This window comes from Dipodomys ordii, unplaced genomic scaffold (assembly GCF_000151885.1).
Source record: "Dipodomys ordii isolate 6190 unplaced genomic scaffold, Dord_2.0 Scaffold1, whole genome shotgun sequence".
Classification (NCBI taxonomy): domain Eukaryota; kingdom Metazoa; phylum Chordata; class Mammalia; order Rodentia; family Heteromyidae; genus Dipodomys; species Dipodomys ordii.
The window spans coordinates 44221316-44244245 of NW_012267217.1; the positions used below are offsets into that span (position 1 = coordinate 44221316).

Here is a 22930-nt window from a genome sequence, read left to right on the forward strand (position 1 = left end):
TATGGTGCTGAGGAATCGAACCCAGGGCCTCTGGCATGCAAGGCAAGCGCTCTGCCACTGAGCCACCTTCCCAGCCCAAGCTATTCTGTCTTTAGCTTTATTTGTATGGTTGGAGTGTATTGTTCAACTCTATTCTTTAGAAATGTTTTAAGGTTTTCTTTTTTCATGTTACCCAATTTAGCTTGCTTGATTAACGATTGATTAGAAACTGGTTCTATTAAAAGTATGCTTAGAGGAGGCATTTTTAAATTTTTTACTCCACTTAATTTTTTTTTTTGTCTGAGACTGAGACTTGAACTCAGTATATGACACTTCCATTCATTGGCTGGTATCCTACCAGCTGAGTCATGCCTCCAATCCCCTTCTTTTGAATTTTAGAAAAATTGAAATTGTGAAATAGATTGCCTGTAAGACTTTACCCCAACCCATGTCATAACATCTCTTCTTACAATAATAGAAATAACTTTAAAAAATGGTTATGTGTATAGAGGTTAAGCTAGTAATAAGAAAGAGTCAGTTTTTGAAGCATTTTGTAGTAATCTGAAAAGCAAATTTATTTACTTTGAAAACTGAAAAGAGGCTAGCCCAAAAGGACCTAAAGGGAGTGTAATTACACTAATATAGTGAAGTTAGTCAAGTACTTTTTTTTCTTGTGCTACTGGAGCTTGAACTTAGGGATTGTACTTTTGCTTAGCTTTTCACTCATGATTGATACTCTGCCCCTTCAGTCATACCTCCAGTTCCAGTTTTTGATGGTTAATTAAAGAGTCTCTTGGATTTGTTTGTTTGGGCTAGCTTCAAACCTCTGTCTTCAGATCCCAACCTCATCCCACCTGATGAGCTACTGGTGCCTGGTTGTGAAGTTAGGAATTATGAACAGTACAAATTTAAAGTTACGATTGAAAGTCATCTGAAGTATAAATCTTTAATAGCTTTAGCGAACTGCTTTTTTTTTTGTAGATGAATTCTTGTATTAAGAATCCCCAAATTCTTCTGTTGAAGTGTTCCATTGAGTATCTCTACAGAGAAGAAACTAAATTTACTTGCATTGATCCTATTGTGCTTCAGGTAAGAACTTACTAATGAAAGTAATAATGTGGGAGAATGTTTGTCTACTATGATGTTTGCCATCCCTTAGTATTTAAAAAGGAAACTTGTTACATGCCATGATTTATTTTAAAGTGCACTTTCATGTATTTCACTTTAGAATTAGTCTATCAAAATCTCTGTCATACGTTAAGGTTACAAAGTGTGTAAAGGAACACAACTGGCAATATATAGAAGGAAAAAGTAAAACTGTAAATACTGGTTTGTTTCTCTTTCTTGTTCAGGCCATTGATTAACTGGCCAAATTTCTTCAACTTTTCAGATCCCAAGTAGAATCTCTAGTTTTAATACGGTATGACTATATTCACTTCTGGAACATCAGTAAACTTGCATGTAGTTGGCAGGTAGAGGAATAATACCAGATAGGAATTGCATTGGTTTCTTTGTAGTTTTTTTTTTTTTTTTCCTAAGCAAGGATTTTTGGAATAGCTGGAGTAAGATTGTAACTCTCATCTAGAAAAGAAAACATCCTTGGATCATCTCCAATGCAAATCTTTCCATTGGTGTTTTAAAAAGTTTAAAGTGAGTGTCTTCTTGCTGGACTTGCTCCCCAGGGAGGCATACTCCCCAGCCTAAAGTTTCATCTCTACTGTACTGTTGCATTTGTTTTTGTGCACTTTAATTTCCCGCAGGACAGTCTCTATCCATGCTGAACTGTGTGCCAGTGTTGTCCAAATTCTTTGATAACTCACCTAATTATTTTGTTAGTGCCATTGATGTGAATTTGGTTGGTTTTTAAGTATTCTGACTCAAGCCCTATCGGTCATTTGAAACAGGAGGGTTTTCAGAAATGTAAATACTGTATTGTAGGGAAACATACCCAGTTCCAGAAATAGGTAACGAAAAAGTTTTGAAAATTTATAAGTACTCACATTGTTTGAAGGAACAATCACTTTTGTACTGAATTCATAGATTTGAATAAGTAAAACTGAGTTGTAGTATTATTTAATGAGGTCGGTTACCTGGAAGCTTCTTGTATAATTTGACTATATTGATCAGCAAAAATAAAGGGTTTTGATTAGATTTATATCAGTTTTTCCTTGCTCTGATTTGCTATTTTTAATAGAGAACTTATAAGGAATAAGGAGAAACAGAATTATTCTTGTATAGGGAACTTAAGCTATTTTAATGCTGAGTCTTTTGTTTCTGGTGCTGGGGATTGAACCCAAGGCTTGACACTTGCCCCTCATGAGTTCTACCACCATCCCAGCCCATGTGCTGGGTTAGATAACAATTGGATTGATAGTTTGATGCATCCTGGTTGTGGAGAAATTAAAATACATCAAATTAATGTGTATAATAAATATATGTATGTCTTGGATTTGGTGAAATAGGCTAGTTGTAATCTACAGATATTATTTATGAAAGTTATACTTCAGCTCTGGGTGCTGGTGGTTCACACCTGTAATCCTAGTTACTTTGGAGACTGAGATCTGAGGATTGAGATTCATAGCCAGACTGGAAAAGAAAAATCTGTGAGACCCTTATCTCTAGTTAGCCACCAAAAAGCTGGAGGTGGAGCTGTGGCCTAAGTGGTAGAGCACTATCCTTGAGCTCAGTGACAGTACCCAGTCCCTGAGTTCAAGCACACACACAAACACACATACACACACACAATTTTACTTTAATTTATGTATTATGACTCCATTCTTGCAACAGGTTAATAAACTTAAGTCTTTTTATGTTAAAGAGGAATGTTTTGGTTTGGGACAAATATGTGTTGAAACATGATTTCAGGGCTTAGTGTTGCCCATGTGTAATTCCAGCTACCAGGGATGTGGAGATGGGAGAATTATAGTTCAAGGCTGGCCCTGGGGAAAGTGTGAGACTGTCTTAGATAATAATAAACTAAAGCAGAAAGAGTTGGTGGGTGTGGCTCATATGGAAGAGTACTTGTCTATCAGGTTGTGACTGACTTTATTATGTCTTCATAAGGCTGATTACATTAGATCTCTTGGTCTGCTCTGATCCACTGTGCTCATTGGCCTACCTCCTAACACTTAACTGGCTAGACTCAGAATAGACATCCTTATAAACACATTGATTCATATATAGTCATAGTTGAATAGAGTTGAAACAGAGGATAGTTATTGCCAGTCTGGTACCCAAGGCAGAAAACTTTTGTTTCAGACATGGTCTTGTTGTATAAATCAGGCTAGTCTTAAACTTGAAATCTTTGGGCCTCAAGTGCTAGGAGTATAGGCATTTGCCATCATGTCTGGCTTAGAAATTTAATTATACTTAATTGGAGCTGCAGAAATAAAAAATTAAGTATTATTAAGTTATAATTTAATGAACAGTGTAGGAAATTCCTTTTCAGGAAAAAAAAACCCTCCATATTGCTAATAAAGGCAGAATTGGAAAATGTAAAATTTGTTTGGAGATAGGGTCACACTGTGTAGCCCAGGCTGGCCTAAAACTTATGACTAAGTTAGGAGCCTGTCAGTGCCCCAGCTATTGGTACTCTAGGAGTGCACCATCATGCCCACTGGAAATAAATAGTTCCTATCAGTAAAACAAAGGAAAAATACATTACTTTTTGTAATGTTTTTGTACTTTTTATAATGTAATGTTTTGTTCAGTGAATAAACCCATACATTCTTTTTAAAAAATTGTTATTGTAAAGGTGATGTACAGAGAGGTTATAGTTGCATAAATCAGGTAATTAGTAATTTCTTTTTTTTTTTTTTTGGTCATGGTGCCTGAACTCTGGGCCTGGGCGCCGTCCCTCAGCTCTTCAGCTCAAGGCTTATGCTCTACCACTTGAACCATAGTGCCACTGCCGGCCTTTTCTGCTTATATGGTGCTGAGGAATGGAACCCGGGGCCTCATGGATGCAAGGCAAGCACTCTACCACTGAGCCACCTTCCCAGCCCAGTACATTTCTTTTTGAACAGTGTCACCTCTTCTTTTGTTTCCTCCCAGTTTTTCTCTCCTGACCACTCCCCTTACCAGTTGTATAGCTCATTTTCAACATAGTGTCTAGTGAGTATCACTGCTGCATTTTTTTAGCCCTTTGTCCCATCATTCCTGTGTTCTCCCTTACCCTCCCAAAGACAGATAAACTTACATATAAGACAAAAGGTACAGAAAACAAAAACTGGCAAAGGAGGAAAAAAAGACCAAAAAGCAAAATACCAAAAAACCTCTTGGTGAGGGACTGGGAAGGTGGCTCAGTGGTAGAGTGCTTGCCTTGCATGTATGAGGCCCTAGGTTCAATTCCTCAGCACCACCTAAGCAGAAAAAGCCAGAATTGGTGCTGTGGCTCAAGTGGTAGAGTGCTAGCCTTGAGCTGAAGAGTTGAGTGACAGCGCCCAGGCCTAGAGTTCAGGTCCCACAACCGACAAAAAACAAAAAAACCCAAAAACCTCTTGGTGACTGTGAACATTAATATAGTCTTGCTTAGAAAACACTTTGGGGGCTGGGAAGGTGGCTCAGTGGTAGAGTGCTTGCCTCACATACATGAGGCCCTGGGTTCAATGCCTCAGTACCATAAGCAGAAAAAAGCCAGAAGTGGTGCTGGGGCTCAGTGGTAGGGCACTAGCCTTGAGCTGAAGACCTCAGGGACAGCGCCCAGGCCCAGAGTTCAGCCCCCACCACCAAAAATACCCCAAAACCAAAACCAACAAAAAACATTGGGTACACAGAATAGAAGTTACAAATAGGCTCACTTTTTATTGTCTCCTTTGTGGAGCCCAGAAGTTAAGAAAATGAAAGTTAAGGAATGGTGTCATCCTCATTGTGTTATTATTTAGTCTTTGGTTTGAAATGAACTCTTTGTGATGAAATTATGAAGCATTGTATTCTATCTTTAGCTATAGCTATCCTGGTAAAACAATATGATCTATTGGGAGATTGGAATTAGAAAGTAGCTGAAGTACATTTTCTGGAGAGTTATTTTTCCTGATAGCCAGAAAAAGATATATCCTAGTTGGTTTCAGAATTAAGAAGGCAACTCATAACCATATTAAAGATGCTTAGAACTTGTTTTCATTGTGAAGGTTGTAAAGTTAGGTTTTGTTGCTCTTCTGGTTTAAAAGAAAACCAAGAAATCTCAGAGGTTGGCACTGTATTATAGATTATTATGAATTAAAAATCTAAGAAGTCTTTTTAGTATAATAAGTATTTAGAATGATGATTGAAATTCTTGGTGTATTTGAATTTATTTGGTTATAGACTTATTTATGGATAAAAAAAATTAGATGTGATATTAATCTTCAAACTATCTTGTTATTTTCTTTTTTGTTGTTGTTTTGAGACTGAGACACGATCTAGGTTCCTGATGGTTTACTCATTTACTGGCATTCTACCATATGAGCCATGCTTCTAGCCCCAGTCATGGTATTTTAATATGTCCAGATCCTAAATCATACTAGATATAATATTTCTGATTTGTCTAACTTAGGAAAGAGAATTTTTGAAGAATTATGTTCAACGAATTGTTGATGTTCGACCTACATTGGTTCTAGTTGAGAAAACAGTGTCTCGAATCGCCCAGGATATGTTATTGGAACATGGCATTACTCTGGTCATTAATGTAAAGTCAGTAAGTGTTCTTATTTTTCTATTTTTATATCACTTTTTAAAAATTACAGCGTTTAAATTTGTATTCACATATGGTAGATATGCAAGAATATTTCTTTGCTGTACCATATTCATTGAAAATGAGACAGAAAGCATGGTAGCTATTTCATCATTAAGACTGGAGAATCTCACATGGGAAGGAAGTGTGGTTATTTTTGTTACACTTATTATAGATATCTGTAATGCCAACCGTGATGTGGACATTACTTAATGAGTATGTATTTGTTGGTTCTTACTTGGGTTGGGAATGATATGAGCAGAAATTTCTTTTTCTTGAAAAGCTTTCCTGCAGAATGCAGGAAAAATCTCAGGCTGCAGTTTGTTTCTTCATCAGTCTGGAGCGAAAAGTTTTTGTTAGAATTATTAAAATTTTGGAAATTTATTGGGAGGGTTTTTAATTTTCCTGTTACCTTTTCAAGTTCATGTGGTTTTTAATCATATCCAATTTTTTAATGTAATGTTTTTCTTATTGTAGCAAGTTTTAGAACGGATCAGCCGGATGACACAAGGTGATTTAGTGATGTCCATGGACCAGCTACTCACGAAACCACAACTGGGTACTTGTCACAAATTTTATATGCAGATATTTCAGCTGCCTAATGGTGAGTCATCCTTAGCAAAAATTCACTTGATAATGGGGATCTGAAGAAATAAATTACTTTCTAATACACATTGCAGTACTACAGTACTTAGGAAATATCTATTAGCCATGGTGAAGAGAGGATAAGTATCTGTGGTTTTATTCCCATAAGGGCTTTTTCTTATGTAGATATTAATATTGTGAATTCTGACTGTACTTCTGGGTTGTCATCTAAACCTCTTAATTTTTTGTTTGTTTCTTTGTAGAACAAACCAAAACGCTGATGTTTTTTGAGGGCTGTCCCCAGCACCTGGGCTGTACAGTTAAGCTCAGAGGAGGTTCTGATTATGAGTTGGCTCGAGTTAAAGAGATCCTAATATTTATGATATGTGTAGCTTATCATTCTCAACTCGAAATCTCCTTCCTCATGGATGAATTTGCTATGCCTCCTACATTGATGCAGAGCCCTTCATTCCATTCTCTTATTGAGGGACAAAGGGATGAGGAGGCCACACAGGAGCAGGGTAGTGGAAGCTCCCTCCCCCGGGATCCTGACTGCTTTCCTGACTCTCTGTCCTCTGATGATAGCAATTTTCTGGAATCAAGGATTACCTTTGAGAAGAGTGAGCAAGAAAATAAAAGTGTTCCACAGGCTGTTAATTCTTTGAAGCAGCAAGAATATGCCACAGCTACTTGCCCAGCAGGAATCCCCTGTGCTCTCTTTCAATCAGTACCTGAATCCTTATTGCCACTCCATGTGGACCAAAAGGACACTGTAGTCAGTGAACAGCCAGAGACTTTGCGTCCAACAGATGATCAACAGGATCCCAAAAGCCAGATGAGAGCCTTTCGAGACCCTCTACAGGATGACACTGGATTGTATGTTACTGAGCAAGTCGCCTCCTGTGAAGATAACCGGAAGACTTATTCTTTGGCCTTTAAACAGGAATTAAAAGATGTGATCCTCTGTATCTCCCCTGTTATAACATTCCGGGAACCTTTTCTTTTAACCGAAAAGGGGATGAGGTGCTCTACTCGAGACTATTTTCCAGAGCAGATTTATTGGTCTCCTCTTCTCAATAAAGAGGTCAAAGAAATGGAGAGCAGGAGGAAGAAACAGCTGCTTAGGGATCTCTCTGGACTTCAGGGTATGAATGGAAGTGTCCAGACCAAGTCTATTCAAGTCTTGCCCTCTCATGAGCTACTGAGCACCAGGATTGCTGAGCATCTGGGTGATAGCCAGAGTTTGGGTAGAATGCTGGCTGATTATCGAGCCAGAGGAGGAAGAATTCAGTCAAAATATTCAGACCCTTTTGCTCACTCAAAGGATACTGCAAGTTGCAAATCAGGAAACAAAACTGAGGGTGATGAAGAGAGAGGGTTCATTCCAGGTGATGCAGTGTGGTCAACAAAGGTAAGCCAGGCAACTTTTGGGTGCTCTTATAAATTTAGAATGTATTGGAAAAACTGCTATGGCAGGGTTGAAATATATTAGTATGATAAAGTGCATGCCAGTTTATTGAACATTGTCTTGCCCTGTGCTCTCTGTCCTATTCCTACCATTATCTCCAGGCCTATCCCAGTCTTATTCTAGCTCTTAGCTCCTTCCCTACCTTAAGCTATCCTATCCTACCCTACCTTACCTTACCCTACCCGACTCTGCCCTACACTACCATACCTTGCCCACCCATGAATCTCCTAGCTTCTAATGTAAAGTAGGATCATGAAGTAAGTGGGCTTTGGGATTCTTATAATAAAGAAAGAGCCCTGATGTAAGGGGAAGTGTGCTTATAAATTCTGTCAGCATGGCTTAGATGTGGTGATGCACCCTTGATTTTTTTTTTTTTTTTTCCCTCTTGAGACAGCATCTTGTTTCAAAACCTAGGCTGGTCTGGAACTGGGGAACCTCTTTTTTTTTTTTTTTGGGTCCAGTTGTGGGGCCTGAACTCTGGGCCTGGGCGCTGTCCCTCAGCTCTTCAGCTCAAGGCTAGTGCTCTACCACTTGAGCCACAGCGCCACTTCCGGCTTTTTTCTTTTTGCTTATGTGGTGCTGAGGAATCGAACCCAGGGCCTCATACATGCAAGGCAAGCGCTCTACCACTGAGCCACCTTCCCAGCCCCAGAAACAATATATTTTATAAAGTTACAATATTTCAAACAATAGCCAAAAAATTTCATGTAGTCTTATATAGCTTTATATTTCATAGTTTACCTTCAGTTGAAAAAGTAATATGGAGGGGTTTAGGATGTAGTTCAGTTGTTTGTACTTAGTAAGTCTGAAGCTGTGGGTGTAATCATCAGCACCACACACACAAGCAAGCACTGTAGAAGATCACAGTACTTTTGTACTGTTGCCAAGAGAAAATACTTACAGCGGTAAGATCAACAATTCTTCTAGAAGAGTAAAGCTCCAACAGGTATACTTCAAACTTGGGAATGTGGAAATTTATAAGAATTTTCTCCTCAGGACAATACTTGCATAAGATGTGACTTTCAATATGGCCAGACTCTCTTATTTGTGGGCATTTATAAATTAGACATAAATTAAAAATTGGCTTTTTAGTTAGAATAAGAACTGTTGTTCTCCATGCTTAATAAAGGTAGGGATTAGGTAGCAGGAGACAGAGCCCTCTTTTATGTTGACAGGGATTCAAGTTTTGTAAAGAAAACTTTTGCCTCTTCCTAATACATGTAAGTTTTACTCAATCAGTCTTATGGTTTATTCATCTTCATTAGTTTTATAAGATCCTAATGGACCAGGAAAGATACATAGAATGGGGCTAGTCTAAACTTGTTTGATAGGGTGCAGTGACACCTATTCTATGGCAGCAATAAACACTGCCTGATTTAACACTTCATTGTTAAACCAATACTACTGCTTTAATACTTCATTTAATAATCAGAATACGTAGACTCTTGAAGTGTTTACTTTGTCATAATTCTTATGATGTGTTTCTACAACTGATGTCTTATTTTAGGATTGTAACAATGGAATTTTATGGAAAGAATGATCTTACATTAGGAATATTTTTAGAACGATATTGTTTCAGGTAAGAGCTAAATTCCACCTTATGCTTTATTTGCCCATGTTTGTTGTGTTTGTGTGCTGGTAATATAGCTTGAACTCAGGGCCTCTCTCTTGCTCAGCTTTTTTACTCATGACTAATGCTTTATCACTTGAGCCATGCCTTCAGTTCCATCCATTACACTTTTTTGTGTGCTGGTCCTGGGGCTTGAACTCAGGCCCTGGGCAGTGTCCTTTAGCTTCTATTGCTCAAGGCTACCACTATAGCATTTGAGCCACAGCTCCATCTCTTGTTTTTTGGGTTTTTTTTTGGTGACTAATTGGAGGTAAGAGAATAATTGGAGGTAAGAGTCTCATAGACTTTCCTGACTGAGCTGACTTTGAACCTTGGTCCTTAGATCTCAGCCTCCTCAGTAGCTAGGATAACAGACATGAGCTACTATTACCCATTTTTGAAGTCCAGAATTTTAAGCAGAATCATAGAAGAGTGAGTATAAAGTACTTTGTGTGCCTCACTTTCATACCAGATCATAGAAGTTCATTCAAAATCTATTTCATGTTCAGACCAGGATATCTTGTCACAGTAAGTTCCTATATAATTGCCTATCTAATTACTATAGTATACCTAAGACTTCTTCAGGATGTCTGTTTTTACAGTGATTCAAATGCAAAATAAGGAAAGTACTGGACTTCAGTTTAGGTTTTAGCACTTTTACACTCTTAGAAAAATATAGCTTGAGATGTTGAGGTGTCATGTAAGAATAAGGACATCAACTCAAAAAGAACAGAGATGCTGAGATATCTTGACAATGGTTCTGAGTTTCTCTGTTTGTCACAGGCCTTCTTATCAGTGCCCTAGCATGTTCTGTGATACCCCTATGGTGCATCACATTCGGCGTTTTGTCCATGGCCAAGGCTGCGTGCAGATAATCCTAAAGGAGTTGGATTCCCCAGTACCTGGATACCAGCATACAATTCTCACATATTCTTGGTGCAGAATCTGTAAACAGGTAAATATACTCTGTTACTGTAACTTTCATATGACATACCTTTATTTGTATAGTTCTGTTTTGGGGGTAGGGAGTAAGTGGTCTATACCACTTTGCAATTTATTGTTATTGGGCCCCTTAAAAAGTTTTCCTATACTACATGTTCAATCTAATATTTGCCTTTTGAAGATTATATTTTAGGACTATATCAGTCATTAAGTGAAAATAGTGAGGTCTTGTTTAGAAAATACATTGAGATTGTATCTTGATAATTCTGAATTATTCATTGAGCAGACATTTAGAAACACCTATGTGCCAGGTATTGTGCTTGGCCCTAGGGATGAAAAGAGAAAAATAAATGACTTCTGATTTCTAGGGCAGCAGACACACTTATACAGTAAGAAAAGTTACAACATATATGACCAAGTAAAAATACTTAATGGTAGATTTCTTTAAGCCACAGTAATGGAAAAAAATGGGCAAAGACAAAGGAATTTAATACAGATGGCCAACAAAAATGCAGATGAATTGTACTAACTAGTAATGAAAGTAAAAATGAAACCCAGTATCAGTTAGGAAAATGTCTTCCTCTTTTTTCTTCTTTTTCTTTTTTTAAAGATACCATATTTCAGCCAGGTGACTATGGCTCATGCCTATAATTCAAACTATTTAGGAGGCTGAGATTGGAGGCTCATGGTCCAGAGCTAACCAGGGCAGGAAAGTCCATGAAATTCTCATCTCCAATTAATCACCAAAAAGCCTGAAATGAACTGTGGCTCAAGTGGTAGAGTGCTAACCCTGAGGAAAAAAGCTCAGAGATAGTGCCTAGGCTCTGAGTTCAAGTCCTAGGTGCACACACACACACACACACACACACACACACACATGCGCACACACACACACACACACACACTATTTGTATTTCATGAAGCCAACCAGAACAAATAGTTTATGAGACCCTATTTCAACCAGTTCTTGGATTCATGAGAGGGGTGTGATCAAAGTTCTAGGTACCACTGAACAAAACACTCTCAAGACCCCATCCCAACAAGAAAAGCTGGATATGGTGGCATGAACCTATCATCCCAGCCACTGCAAGAAGTGTAAATAGGAGAATCATGGACCAGGCAAAAAGCAAGACCCTATCTCTAACCAAGCAAAAAGGGTCACGGCTCATTTGTTAGAGTGCTTGCCTGAAAAACACAAATCCCTGAGTTCAAACCCCAGTGATGACAGGAAAAGAAAATAAGTTATATTTCAAAGATTTGTAATTAATTCCTAGGATTAGTAAGAAAGTAGGGAGATTGCTGTTCTCATGTATTGTTGTTGTTTGTGTCAGTACAGTTTTTGAGAAGTGAATATGGTAAAAGTATCCAAGACCATTAACCCAATGTCTTTTGATGAACTGATTTCTACCTTTATTAATTCTAAGGAAATAATTTTGGCTATTTCTAAGTACTTGTAGGCAAGGATGTTCATGGAGGATAGTTCAAATAGAAAATCTTATGTCTGGCACATTAGATGTGTGCACCCTATAGGAGAGGATACTCTGAGGCCATTTAAAAAATTGTAAAAAGAATATTCACATAGGAAAACATGATACATTGCTAAGTAGATAAAGAACTTAAGAAGTTAATTACAAAACGTGTTTTTAAACAAATACACTGGCTTTTATCTATGTATTTACACATGGAAAGAGTGCAAACATATAGTCATTGCTCTCTTTCTTCAATGACCTTTAAAGGGCTTGTTTTTTTTCCCCTGGTTTTCTTCAGCCAGAATATTTTGTTTGTATTAGAAAATGCACTTAAGAAGATACTTTCTTATAGCATATCAATCATTTTTTTCCTGAACTCCAGGTGACACCAGTTTTTGCTCTATCCAATGAATCCTGGTCTATGTCATTTGCAAAGTACCTGGAACTTAGGTTTTATGGGCACCAGTACACACGGAGAGCCAATGCTGAGCCCTGTGGTCACTCTATCCACCATGATTATCACCAGTATTTCTCTTACAACCAAATGGTGGCATCATTCAGGTAAGAAGTCAAAGGGTTGTTATATATTATACATTCTTTGAAGGCTTTTTAACAGTTCCTTATTACTAGATTGAATCTGTGAGTGAATCTGTCATTCCCCATCTTCACCCTAACAAATATGCAGGGCCAGACCAGACTCTGCTAATAGCTTTAGTATTAATTACTCCTTCCCTAAGAAACAAGAAAAGATCATTATCCTTACTTACAAACTTTATAGATGTCCTACATGAGGATAATGATACTGTATTTCATTTACTTATCAAGCTAGTAAAAGATAGATTTATGATTTGAACCATGGTCAATTTTCTACTACTGGTCTTACTTTTAATGATTGTTTTGACATCTGAAAGTGTCACAGTTTTGGATAAGGTACTAATTAGCATAAAGGTAATAAATTACTCTGGTAAAGATAGAATTCTATGTTCAAAGGATAGCCACTATTATGGTGCTAAATAATTTGTGAATGTCTCTGCCTTGAGAACAGATTGAGACTCTGACACTTCACCACTCCCAGCCCTGCCACTGTCTTTCACTATGATGATTGTAGTAGTCTCAGCCTGCCTTCTTGTTGTCTTACCCCTACTGTAGCTGATGCTCATTGCAACAATCAGATGATCTTGTTAAAGGAAATCAGGCTTAGTTTACTCCTTCAAAGGATATATGTTTTGCCCTGAGTGAAAACCAAAATCCTTTTACTGGCAAGTAAGCTCCTGTATGCTCTGCCTGCCCAAGGCCTCTCTGTTCTTAGTTCTTACTACTGTTCCCTTGTTCATTCTGGTGTAGCCTCCCTGGCTTTCTGGCTGGGCCTCAGCTATGTCATAGGTTCTGCCTGTGAACCTTGGGCCTGATCTTTCTTTCATGAGATGCATTTTCCCCAGATATTTGCCTGCTGTGTCCCTATTTCCTGTGAGTGTTGGTTCAGATTTTACCTGCCCTAACAACCTTCTTATGCTCTTCTTTCTTTCTTTATTCTCCCATAGCACTCGTACATGTCTTAGATATTGTATATTTTATTACCAAACTTTGTCACTTCTGAATTATGTGAGCTGGAATTTTTGGAAGTTTCTGGCCATAATACACTCAGGAAACATTTGGTAATTAGAGCTTATTACTTTTTTTACATAAGAGCTTTAAACAATAAAACTTCATTGGATCAGAGCATTTACTAGTTCATACCTCAGGTGAAAAGGACATGAAGATTCATGATCTGGGGAGGTAGTCAACACTTAAGACTAAGCTAATTATAAAGAGGCATCCCTTTCCTCATACATAGAGAAGGTTTATAGTAAGTCATTTTTGTTTTCCCAACAGGTAAGAATAGCCTCAAAAGGGTAAATGATGGTATCACAGTATAGCTATAAAGCAACAGAAAATTTTTCCACAATTGGGGAATTTTTTTTTTTAACTTGTCCTGGCCCTTGAACTCTGGGCCTAGGTGTTCTTCCTGAGCTCCTTTTGTGCAAGGGTAGCACTCTACCACTTGAGCCACAGCATCACTTCTGGCTTTTTCTGTGATTAATTGGAGATAAGAGTCTCACAGACTTTCCTGGCTTCACACTGTGATCCTCAGATCTCAGCCTCCTAAGTAAATAGTATTATAAGCGTGAGCCATCAGCACCTGGCTTGAGGGAGGTTTTTATAATGATTAATAGTTTTCTATATCTTTGTTTTAAAATGTCATTTTATAGAAGGTTTATTTTCTCTAATGCTGCATTAGGATCTAATGGACCATCTGAATATGACTCAAGGTATTGAAATATTTATTATTTTTCTGTTATTTGTATTTTCAACTCACAGTTATTCTCCCATCCGGCTTCTTGAAGTATGTGTTCCACTCCCCAAAATATTCATTAAACGTCAGGCTCCATTAAAAGTGTCCCTTCTTCAGGATCTCAAGGACTTCTTTCAGAAGTAAGTTTCAGTTTCTTCAACCATCCAGTTTTGTTTAGTAATGTCTACAATTTATAGCTGTTTTTTTGTTTGTAAGAGGTTTCTTTTTTTTTAATTGTGAAAATACTGTACAGAGGGGTTACAATTACATGAGCAAGATAATGAGTACATTTCTTATCAAGCATTGTAGCCTCCTCCTTTGTTTCCCTTTCCCATCCCTTCCCATCCTCCCCTGTCCCCCCAATCCTCCCCCCAATCCTCCCTCCCCCCATCCTCCCTTCCCCTCCCCGCGCCCCCCCCACACCAAAGTTGTAAAGTTTGTTTTCAACATAACGACTTGTACATCTCATTGTTGCAATGGGTCTCCCTGCTGTTTTAAATGATCAAGTTTAACATTCTTTGAAAATGTAAATAGCTTTATTTTTCTAATGGTACAATATATGCTGGCTGTGAAAAGAGAAAAAATGTAAATAATATAGGAATGTATTGAAAAGTAAATTCTCAGTCATACAAATAAATTATAATCTTGAAGTATATCCTTTTAGGTCCTTTTTTTCTCAACAAAATTATATGTGATTTTTTTTAAAAAAATAGAACTTTCAGTTTTTATTTGTATATAACATTTTCCCCTTACTTATATGAGACATAAATTTTTTTTTGCCTCCCTTAAAGTTAATAATATTCTCTCCTTTCATTTTAAGAGTTGCACAGGTATATCTCGCTGTTGATGAAAGACTTGCATCTTTGAAAACTGATACATTTAGCAAAACAAGAGAGGAAAAAATGGAAGATATCTTTGCACAAAAAGAGGTAACTCATTGCTTTGATAAAAAAAATCCAATTGCTTTAATTTATTAGAAATGCCTTTAACTGTGTGTCTGTATAGGACCTCTGTTGTACCAAATTTGTGTCTGTTACCTTCTAGATGGAAGAAGGTGAGTTCAAGAACTGGATTGAGAAGATGCAAGCAAGGCTTATGTCCTCCTCTGTAGATACCCCTCAGCAACTGCAATCCATCTTTGAGTCTCTCATTGCCAAGAAACAAAGCCTCTGCGAAGTGTTGCAAGCTTGGAATAACAGGTACTACTTTACAATCTTTTGTCAACATCCGACATGATATTTTAAAATTTAAATTTTGATTATAGTTACATTTATTCTCGAGGTTTTTTTTGGGGGGGGTTCTTACCCCCTTTTCTTTCATTCTTTAAAAGCCAATCTGTTAATCATACATTTACGTGTTTTTGTTGTTAGTCGAGGGGCTTGAACTCTGGGCCTGGGCGCTGTCTCTCAGCTCTTTAGCTCAAGGATAGCACTCTACCACTTGAGCCATAGCACCACTTTCAGTTTTCTGGTGATTTTGGAGATAAGAGTTTCATGGACTTTCTTGCTTGGTTGGCTTTGAACTGCGATCCTCAGATCTCAGTCTCCTGAGTAGCTAGGATCACAGGTGTGAGCCACTGGTGCCTCGCTTTAATTGTCCATTTATGAAGATACAAAAACCAAAGTTGGAAATAGCTTACTTGACATATTTGAATCATTAGCGTTAGTATGCTATTAGTAATAAATAATTGGCTTTAGGTTAGAAAGTTAAATATATTGTTATAGAGACACACATACAAACACACATCTCTTTTTTCTTTTTTTTCCCTGTCCTGGGCCTTGAATTCTGGGCTTGAGTGCTGTCCTTAAGCTCCTTTTGCTCAGAGCTAGCACTCTACTACTTGAGCTACTTCTGGCTTTTTCTGTGATTAATTGGAGGTAAGAGTCTTACAGACTTTCCTGGTCAGGTTGGCTTTGAACCATGATCTTCAGATCTCAGCCTCCTGAGTAGGTAGGATTAGAGGTGTAAGCCTCCAGCTCTCAGCTTAGAAATTTTTAAGAAATATTTTTCCTTATAGTAACTTGCTATTCTTTTACACAGTATAGTTATATTAGCAAGTACTTTTGATTATTTGATATGACAGAACTTAGTTCAGGTTAAACAACTTTAAAATATAATTCAAATATAATTCAGAATATTAGAACTAAAACTGTATTTTTCTTTTACCTTTGGCTATAGGTTGCAGGACCTTTTCCAACAGGAAAAAGGCAGAAAGAGGCCTTCAGTTCCTCCAAGTCCTGGAAGACTGAGACAAGGGGAAGAAAGCAAGGTAATATGTAGTTTTTTGTGTGGTTCCTTCATCAACAAAAATACAGTTAGTTCTATTTACTACTGTTAAGAAGTGGTCATTGAATATGTTGTAATATTAAGTGTGTGGGTTTTCATCTTAAAGTATGTTTCAAGTTATATGTGCCTGGATTTCTTTGACAAAATGTACTGCAAATAATTTTTTAAAAAATATTTGTAAATTATCTACTAACATTACTAAAGTAATGTTAATAATGACAGCAAGATATACAAAGAAAAATATGTATATGCTCAGAGTAGTTGGGTTTTTATTTTTCTTACTCCAGTTTTGTGTGTTCTTTCTCTGTGCCTAAACGAAAAGTTCTTAATGTTTCTGAACTGAGCACATTCTACTCATTAACCTAATTGACATTTTGTAACTATTAGTTTTCTCTTGCTTAGCATTCAAAAATATTTAAATTTTTTCGTACTTTTTATGGTTGAGTGTTGTCTTCAGAATCTCACAAATTTCAGATCAACAGTTATAGCTAGGCCATTTGTCTTTTTTTTTTTTAAATTTTATTTTATTTTATTTGTGAACATACTGTACAGAGGGGTTACAATTGCATGGGCAGGATAATGCGTAAATTCCTACCAAGCATTGCAGCCTCCTCCTTTGTTTACCCTTCCCATCCCTTCCCAGCCTCCCCCCTCCCCCCCATCCCAATCCTTCTCCTTCCCCCCTCCCCCCCACCCCCTTCCCCCCCTCCCCACCGACGTTGTAAAGCTCGTTTTGGACATGACAACTTGTACTTCTCATTGTTGCAACAGGTCCACCTGTATCCTTAAACAACTGGTTTTTCCCCATCTCCTCCACAAGTTATACTGACATCAAATATAGTGAAAGCAGGGGTTATACTGTGGGGGAGGGACATACAAAGCAACAAAGAGATAATCTTATAAATGTGTTAGAAACACATGCATGAAAGAAAAAACATTAAAATACATATCTAAGGGTTCATTTTCCTAACATCACATTATCTGACCTTTTCCGCTTGACTCATACATATACTAGATATTGCAAATAAAGGAAACCATGGGACCTATGTTTCTTTGGGCCTGGCTTACTTCACTTAATATAATTTTTTCAAAGTTTTTCCATTTCCTAACAAATGGGGCAATGTCATTCTTTCTGATGGAGGCATAGAATTCCATTGTGTATATATACCACATTTTCTTGATCCATTCATCTACTGAGGGGCATCTGGGTTGGTTCCATATCTTAGCTATGGTAAATAATGCTGCAATAAACATAGTTGTGGTGGTAGCTTTAGTGTGGTCTTGTTTGTAAGCATTTGGGTAAATGCCCAAAAGTGGGATTGCTGGGTCATAGGGGAGTTCTATGTGAAGTCTTTTGAGAACCTCCATACTGCTTTCCAAAGTGGTTGGACAAGATTACATTCCCACCAACAATGAAGTAAGGTTCCTTTCTGTCCACATCCCCTCCAGCATCTGTTGTTATTAGAGTTCTTGATTTTTGCCGTTCTTTCTGGGGTGAGGTGATATCTCAATGTTGTTTTGATTTGCATTTCTTTTATGGCTAGGGATGTTGAACATTTCTTCATGTGTCTATTGGCCATCCTTCTTTCTTCTTCAGAGAAGTTTCTCTTTAAGTCTTTCGCCCACTTATTTATTGGGCAGTTGTTTCTTTGGGGATTTGTTGTTGGGGGGGCCATTTGTTTTTTTTGAGGCTCTTCTTCCAAACTCATTCAGAGTGTTGGCAGAATTCAGTTTCTAATAGTGATAAGGTTGAGCTGTTCTATTGATGGTTATTGACTAGAGACCATTCTTAAAGTCTTGGGCACTGCTAGCATTCTTATTTTAAAGCCTCAACAACAATTGCCCCTTTTTGCATCAGATTACTTTCTCCATCTCTGATTTATGTACTCAGATTTAAGAGCTTATGATTATCTTAGACCTATATATACTTCTATTTTAACTATATTTGTGAGATTCCTTCATATCAACCAGTACCTAAATTGGTACTTGATGGAGGGAGGGGTGTGTGTACCGGGGGCTGGCAATGTTGACTTCTGTTCTGGTGGAACTCTGACTGGATATTTGTAATGTCATTAAAGCTTTTTCTGGACTTAAGATGTCTTTTATAGTGTTTCATTGAATTACTTGGTAACATCATAGAAACTTTGTGAGGAATTTACATAGATTATCTTTATTGAACAGGAACTTAATCATTTTGGGTATTTTTCTATAAAAATTATGTTAGTGTTTTATTTCCTTCTGCAGACACTTTGCTTTATCTCTTAGATAACTGTGTAGGAATCACTATTTCCCTAAAGTTTAGAAGAGGGTAAGAATAAGGTTATTGAAGATCATCTGTATGTTAGTATTAGTCAACCAGTCCAGGGATGTTAATGATTATCACAGACTCTTCATGGCCTTTTTCTTTCCCTCTGAAGATACTGAATGATAGCTAATAGTGGAAATCTTTAGATTATAATAATTAGACAGAATTAAAAGTATTAAGATCACTCAGTAGTTAGTCATCTTTTTTTGTTTTTGTTTTTTTTTAATATATTTTTTATTGTAAAGATACTGTACAGAGGGGTTACAGTTACATGAGTAAGGTAATGAGTACATTACCTATGGAGTATTGTTACCCCTTCCTTTGTTTTTCCCCTACCATCCCTTCCTCCCCATCTCCCCAACTCCTCCCTCCCCCCCAAAGTTGTAAAGTTCATTTTAACATAGTGTCTTATATATCTCATTGTTATAATGGGTCAACCTGTATCCTTATTTTAGCATTTTGTTATTTCCCTCCCCTCCCCAAATTATAAAAATATATAAAAATTACAAGATGTAGGGTACCGGAATCAAATACAGTGAAAACAGGGGTTATGCCATGGGGGAAGAACATATAAAAGAAACAAAAAAAATCACCTAGTACATTGTAAGTACATTAAAAACAACAGCAACAAAGATAAAAACCTCTTGTGTCCCTATCTTGGGGTTTATTTCATTTAGCATCGTCTTATATGGTCATATGTACATAGCTTTTGACCTTTTCTGCTTGTCCCAGACATATACTAGTTATTGCAAATAAGGGAAACCATGGGACCTATGTTTCTTTGGGCCTGGCTTACTTCTTAGTCATCTTTTTGAAAGATTGAAAATTGATTTAAAATTCTGTTGCACTGGCTTTATATTTATTCATATCACAGTTTCTGCCCTTGTGGAGTGGGTGTCCTTCCATGCTTCCTCCCTTCTTCCCCCTTTGCCCCCGCTCTCCTCTCATCATCCCTTGTGTCTTTCCTTCACTTTCTGCTTCATTCCTCAGGGTCTGGGTTTGTAGCCAAGTATGGTCTCACACTGTGACATTCCTGCCTTAGCCTCTCAAATAGTAGGATTATAAGCCACCATACCTGGCTGGAGTGGACATTTTTCTAGGTTATAAGGCATTCCGTTGTGAAAAAAAAATCACAGCTCTTATAGTAATGATCCATTGTCTACTGAGAAAGAAGCTGATAGGAATCATGGGATCCCATGGTAATGATTATTACCAGGTATAAAAAATCTATGAAATGCTATGTTGAAAAAACTTTGCAGTTTAGGTGAGGAGGGTATGGGAGGGGGGAATGTAGTTGAGGAGGTGGGAGGGAAGGGATGGTAGGGGAAAAACAAAGGAGGAGGCAACAATGCTTGATAAGAAATGTACTCATTACTTTGCTCATGTGATTGTAACCCCTCTGTACAGTATTTTCACAATAAAGAACTTATTAAAAAAAGTCAGGGCTGGGAAGGTGGCTCAGTGGTAGAGCGCTTGCCTTGCATGCATGAGACCCTGGGTTCGATTCCTCAGCACAAGATAAGCAGAAAAAGCCAGAAGTGGCGCTGTGGCTCAAGTGGTAGAGTCCTCGCCTTGAGCTGAAGAGCTCAAGAGTTCAAGCCCCACGACTGACCAAAAAAAAAAAAAAGTCTATGAAGAACAACACAAAGGAGAGAGTAAGTTTTGCTAAGGGTGTAGCTGCTGGTTTTGAGTTAACAAACTAAGACTATCATGTTGCATATTGTAAGAAGCTAGGTACCCAGAGAGTTCTCTCTGATTTGATTAATTAGTAATATAAAAATGACTTTTAATTAAATTGTATGTGTGGCTGATAGTTATTGTAGAATATATTATCTGTACATAATAGGAATAGAGATGGTCCAGGAGATAATAAAAAGAATTCTAGGCTTAATGGACAATCCTTATATTTTTAATAGTTTCAATGCCAAGAAGTAAACTACTGTTTAGAACAATTTTCACAAAGTGTGATTCTTCAGGCTTTAAATAAAGTTCTACAAGTTTTCTCTTTATTAACTGTGTGTCTGTATAAAGTCAGCATTTTAACCTCAACATACTAAATACAGAAGTCAGATAGGGATCTAGCATTTTCTAGTTAGATAGACAAAGAAGATATTTATAAAATGCTAAAGCAATGATATTCTGTCACTATTTTTTTATTTTTGAAAAATAGGTATATTTTATTTAATCAGTATTATACTCATGTTTATATATAATGAATTTATTTTTAAATGAGTTACTACATTAAAAAGTTCTAGGTTTAATTTCTGAGAAACTAAAAGCTATTGGAATTGATTGGTAGACTTTCTAACTTTTGAGTATTAACAGGTCCTGAGAGTAAAAAAAAAAAACAAACCTTAAGATTCACTGGCTTAGACAAAACAAAAATGTGATTTTAATATTTCTTTAAAGCAGAATATGTATTTCTCTATAGATAAGTGCAATGGACACATCTCCACGGAATATTTCTCCAGGACTTCAAAATGGAGAAAAAGGTTGGACATTGAATCTTAGTGTCAACTTGCTATTGTATTTAAAGAAATTTCTTAATATATCAAGTGTTTATCAATTTTCCTAATATATAAAGAGCATATTTTGAGCATTTTCTTCCTGGTGCAGTTGTTCCTAGACATAGACATCATTTTTTTTGTAGTTCTTATCAGCCTATCCTATAGCTTATTGTAAGAAGATACATTAGGATATAGAAACATGTAAAATATGGATAGATGTACTGTTAAGGAAAAAAGACAGAGAAAAGAAAATGGAAATTTTATTTTTGTTTTGCTTATTTCTAAGTCATTCTAAGATGTACTGTTAAACGTCTTAGAACACATAATTTCTATTTGTAATGTCATTAAAGTCTTTTCTGGACTTAAGATGTCTTTTATAGTGTTTCATTGAATTACTTGGTAACATCATAGAAACTTTGTGAGGAATTCACATAGATTACCTTTATTGAAAAGAACTTAATCATTTTGGGTATTTTTCTATAAAAATTATAAGTTAGTGTTTTATTCCTTTCTGCAGAATCAGCATACAATTTTTCCCAGTGTTGTAATTTTAGTTACTATTAAATTGAATGATAGTTAGATAGACTTTGTGGTATAGTAGAAAGAAAATATTAGATAGAATCAGAATTGGTTGATATTTCTAGATTTGATTGTGTTTTAGTCATATAACCTTTCTGGATTTTTATGTATTTTTCTATGACTTGACCAACACAACCTAAATAATTTTTAAAATAAATTTCTGTATTTTAGGAAATAGAAATGGTTTAACATTAAAAATATTAGTAACAGCTAAGACTTAATGTTTTTAAAATAACTCTTTAAATTGTGTTTTCTATAGAGGATCGCTTCTTGACTACCCTATCCAGTCAGAGTTCCACCAGTTCTACCCATCTCCATTTGCCTTCTCCACCAGAAGTCCTGGCTGAGCAGTCTGTAGGAGGACCTTCTGAACTTGACACAGCCAGTGGTTCTGAAGGTACAGCAGTTTAGATCATACCATACCTCATTGCCTCATGGATGCTACCTGATTGAATCATTGCTTGTAGGACCTTCTCTGTTTCAGAGAAGGTAGAAATGTAAGGGCAAAGACCTGCTCCTTGGAATCAATGCAGTGTGTGTTTCACTATCACTTTCTGTTTCATCCACTAAGAATCTTTTTTTTTTTTTCCTGTCAGAAATTTAAGATGTAATTGTTAATGGGATGTGTGTATATCAGCCCCAAAGGAAAAGAAGTACTAAAATTGGCACTTTTACTTTTTATTCTTCCTGAAATGTCAGTATATAAATAGAGTATTCTTTACTTTAGATGTGTTTGATGGACATTTGTTGGGATCCACAGACAGCCAAGTAAAGGAAAAGTCCACCATGAAAGCCATCTTTGCAAATTTGCTTCCAGGAAATAGCTATAATCCTATTCCATTTCCTTTGTAAGTATTAAAAAAAGTAATGGCTAATTGGATGTTTATGTTTTCTTTAAAAAATAGATTAAACTTTACTTTTCCTTTTTTATATTTAAAAGTCTTTGAATGAAATAAATCTTATTTCCATTTCCATTAGTAATGGACTTTTCAGGGAAAAGTGAGAATTAGTCTAATATGTTCTAAAATATAAATATTTCCACTTTTTTAAAAATTGTGACAATACTGTACAAAGGGGCTACAATTATATGGGCAAGGTAATGAGTACATTTCTTATGAAGCATTGTTGCCTCCTCCTTTGTTTCCCCTTTCCCATTCCC

At 36.7% G+C, this 22930-nt stretch overlaps 1 protein-coding gene across 1 annotated transcript in view; it reads left to right on the plus strand.

Moving 5' to 3' along the window:
* Pikfyve (phosphoinositide kinase, FYVE finger containing) overlaps nt 1-22930 on the plus strand; it is an 81165-nt gene that overhangs the window by 41243 nt on the left and 16992 nt on the right. Inside the window, exons 17-30 of the mRNA XM_013016748.1 lie at nt 961-1068; nt 5513-5653; nt 6167-6293; nt 6538-7685; nt 9194-9321; nt 10135-10306; nt 12145-12323; nt 14121-14234; nt 14915-15023; nt 15139-15293; nt 16273-16363; nt 21117-21177; nt 22031-22168; nt 22499-22619. Of these exons, the coding sequence (XP_012872202.1) occupies nt 961-1068; nt 5513-5653; nt 6167-6293; nt 6538-7685; nt 9194-9321; nt 10135-10306; nt 12145-12323; nt 14121-14234; nt 14915-15023; nt 15139-15293; nt 16273-16363; nt 21117-21177; nt 22031-22168; nt 22499-22619 (2792 nt within the window). The remainder of the gene's footprint in view (nt 1-960; nt 1069-5512; nt 5654-6166; nt 6294-6537; nt 7686-9193; nt 9322-10134; nt 10307-12144; nt 12324-14120; nt 14235-14914; nt 15024-15138; nt 15294-16272; nt 16364-21116; nt 21178-22030; nt 22169-22498; nt 22620-22930) is intronic.